The sequence below is a fragment of the Scardinius erythrophthalmus genome, assembly GCF_964197995.2.
Source record: "Scardinius erythrophthalmus genome assembly, chromosome: 17".
In the NCBI taxonomy this organism is placed as follows: domain Eukaryota; kingdom Metazoa; phylum Chordata; class Actinopteri; order Cypriniformes; family Leuciscidae; genus Scardinius; species Scardinius erythrophthalmus.
In genome coordinates this window covers 5,680,006-5,682,648 of record NC_138237.1, presented here as the reverse complement: position 1 = coordinate 5,682,648, position 2,643 = coordinate 5,680,006, and the positions used below count along the sequence as shown (strand labels likewise).

The 2,643-nt window shown below is 36.4% G+C and overlaps 1 protein-coding gene across 3 annotated transcripts in view; it reads left to right on the top strand.

Moving 5' to 3' along the window:
* Positions 1-2,152, top strand: part of LOC308705862 (uncharacterized protein) — a 4,487-nt gene extending 2,335 nt beyond the window's left edge. Inside the window, exons 3-6 of one of the 3 annotated variants that reach the window (XM_081391139.1) lie at positions 21-140; positions 432-476; positions 973-1,001; positions 1,284-2,152. In XM_081391139.1, the coding sequence (XP_081247265.1) occupies positions 21-140; positions 432-476; positions 973-1,001; positions 1,284-1,298 (209 nt within the window). In that variant the 3' untranslated portion in view covers positions 1,299-2,152. The remainder of the gene's footprint in view (positions 1-20; positions 141-431; positions 477-972; positions 1,002-1,283) is intronic. The other 2 variants (XM_081391137.1, XM_081391138.1) reach the window with 2 other exon arrangements.
* The last annotated feature ends 491 nt before the right edge of the window (positions 2,153-2,643 follow it).

The window sequence follows — 2,643 nt, the reverse complement described above, 5'->3', positions numbered from 1 at the left end:
ATATTCCCATCTTCCCACAGGAGAAGAAGAAGCAAGCAGGAGGAATTACTCCAGGAGAAACTACGGACATACTATTGTAAAGATGGAGATTAAGGAAGAACCCTGCAGAATAAATGATGAAGATACAGAGGAACAAATAGGTTGGTGTTTTCCTTCATTCTCTTTAATGACTGATGAGGAACATTAAGATGAAAACTCACATATCCTCCTGAGACCCAGGCTTAGACTTTTTCCTATGAAAATCCCTTGTACTGAATACTGGCCAATTTGGCTACTACATTCTTAAAGGGGTGGTTGATTATGATTTCACTTTTCTAACTTTAGTTAGTGTGTAATGTTGCTGTTTGAGCATAAACAACATCTGTAAAGTTAAAATGCTCAAAGTTCAAAGCAAAGGGAGATATTTGCTTTTAAAGAAAATTTTTTTTAAGGACTACAACAAACGGCTGGTAGAGACTTCACAACATTCCTCCCAGGTTAGTGACATCACAAACACTCAAATTTACATAAACTCCGCCCCCGGAACACGATTTATAGATTATCAAGATACAATATGCAAATCAATGACTAGAAGATAACTACGCATAAGCTACATAAATGCATCAAAGAACCGTTCAGAAATATCCTGTTGCTTCTACATGTTCTTGAGTCTCGTCTCCATTATTGTCTGAATCCGGTTTGAACATTAAAGGCTAAAAGTTTTTTAAATGTTCAGTGCATGTCTGTGTGAGTGCAAGCTCTTGAAGCTCCGCCCTCAGTGCCGGGAGCAGCAGCTCATTTGCATTTAAAGGAACAGACACAAAAGAGTGCGTTTTTGCTCACCCTCAAACATTGCCAATTTTAACATGCTATATAAAAATATCTGTGTGGTATTTTGAGCTAAAACTTCACACACACACACACACACACACACACACTGGGGATATCAAATACTTATTTTACATCTTATTTTACATTTTACATCTTGTGCAGATTTGGCTTACACGGACTTCACCAGCAAGGTGAGTTAACATAATAACACGCCAAATTTGCTAGTGATTTGAAAGTGTTACCCGACACAGCTGATTTATGGCGGGTGTTAATTTAATTTCAAACCCTGATTACAACTGAATCAAATTTAGCCCTCTTATCTAAATATGATATTTAATCACACATAAAGGTCAAAAAAAAGTTTCTGGTTCTCAGGAGGATATAACAAAACATCTAAAACTAGATACAATAGACTCCGTAGTAAACTGAATTTGTGCTTTATTTGAATTTTGGGAATTTTGTGTTGATTTTAGACCCAATGGAAGTGAATGACGACAAACAGCATAATTTCACAAATGAAGAAGGAGACCTGAAATATAAAAATGAAGACAAACAACATCTGTTTCAAGAATCTCATTTCAAAAATGAAGATGGAAATGCAGTCGTTTCAAAGACTGAAGAGAATTTCACACAAAAACAAGCTGGAAAATCTGGAGACAAAGGATCTTTAACCTGCTCTGAGTGTGGACTGTTTCACACTGAAGAAAATCACACTGAAGAAAATCTGTTAAGATGCATTCACTGGGGAAAGAGATTCACTCAGAAAAGGGCTCTCTATGATCATCTGCTCTCTCACTCTGTTGTTCAGAGATCATTCAGCTGTGATCAGTGTGAGAAAACATTTGTTGCGGAATCAAAATTAAAAAGACACCTTCAAATTCATTCTACTGTGAAGCCTCACATTTGTTCTTTTTGTGGAAAGAGTTTTGTACTACTGACGTATTTAAAAGTGCATAGGCGTGTTCATACTGGTGTGAGACCTTATGTGTGCTCTGACTGTGGGCAGAGCTTTACTACAAACACACAGTTAAAAAAACACCAGAGAGTTCATACTGGAGAGAAACCGTACAAGTGTTCACACTGTGGGAAGAGTTTCTCTCAGTCAAGAACCCTGAAAGATCATGAGAGAATTCACACTGGAGAGAGGCCGTATCATTGCTCTTCATGTGAGAAAAGATTCACCCAATTGGCTCATCTACGGACTCATGAGAAAAAGGGTTGCCCAAAGTTGCCCATTGCCCAAATCTAAGTATTTTCCATTTGCTTTTCTGTTTTGTCTCAGGATGCTGTTGAAATGATTTGTATTAAAGCGCTATACAAATAAATGTGAATTGAATTGAGCAAAGTTTACATTCACATCCATGATTTCTAAATATTGCACTTACAAATGATTTGACATTCTATTGTTTTAATAGAGTGATTTAATCTAAAGGTTTAAGGTCAAGGTTTTAGGTTAAATTATTAGTGTTTGACAGTTTGATCAAGCATTGCCCTTCTCTTTTCTCAACCGCTGTAACGTGATTTATCAGTTTTACTGACCTTCTAACACTTCAGACATCGATTAAAAGTGTGAATGACAATGAACACAATGGAATAGTTTGCAAGATATGAAGGTTTCCCTAAAAACTCACATTTTTTTCAAGCAATCAGATCTCAAATCAGATATTTTCAGGCGTACTGTCTGCACTATTAATTGCAAGTAATCAGATAAGATGTGTGTGTCGAGACATGGCAGGAATGCAGTAACAGAGTTTACTCATTTAGCCCGGCTTCCAGAGAATATGTACTTGTTTTGTAATTAATTTTTTCATAAATTATATTAACCAGTCATAT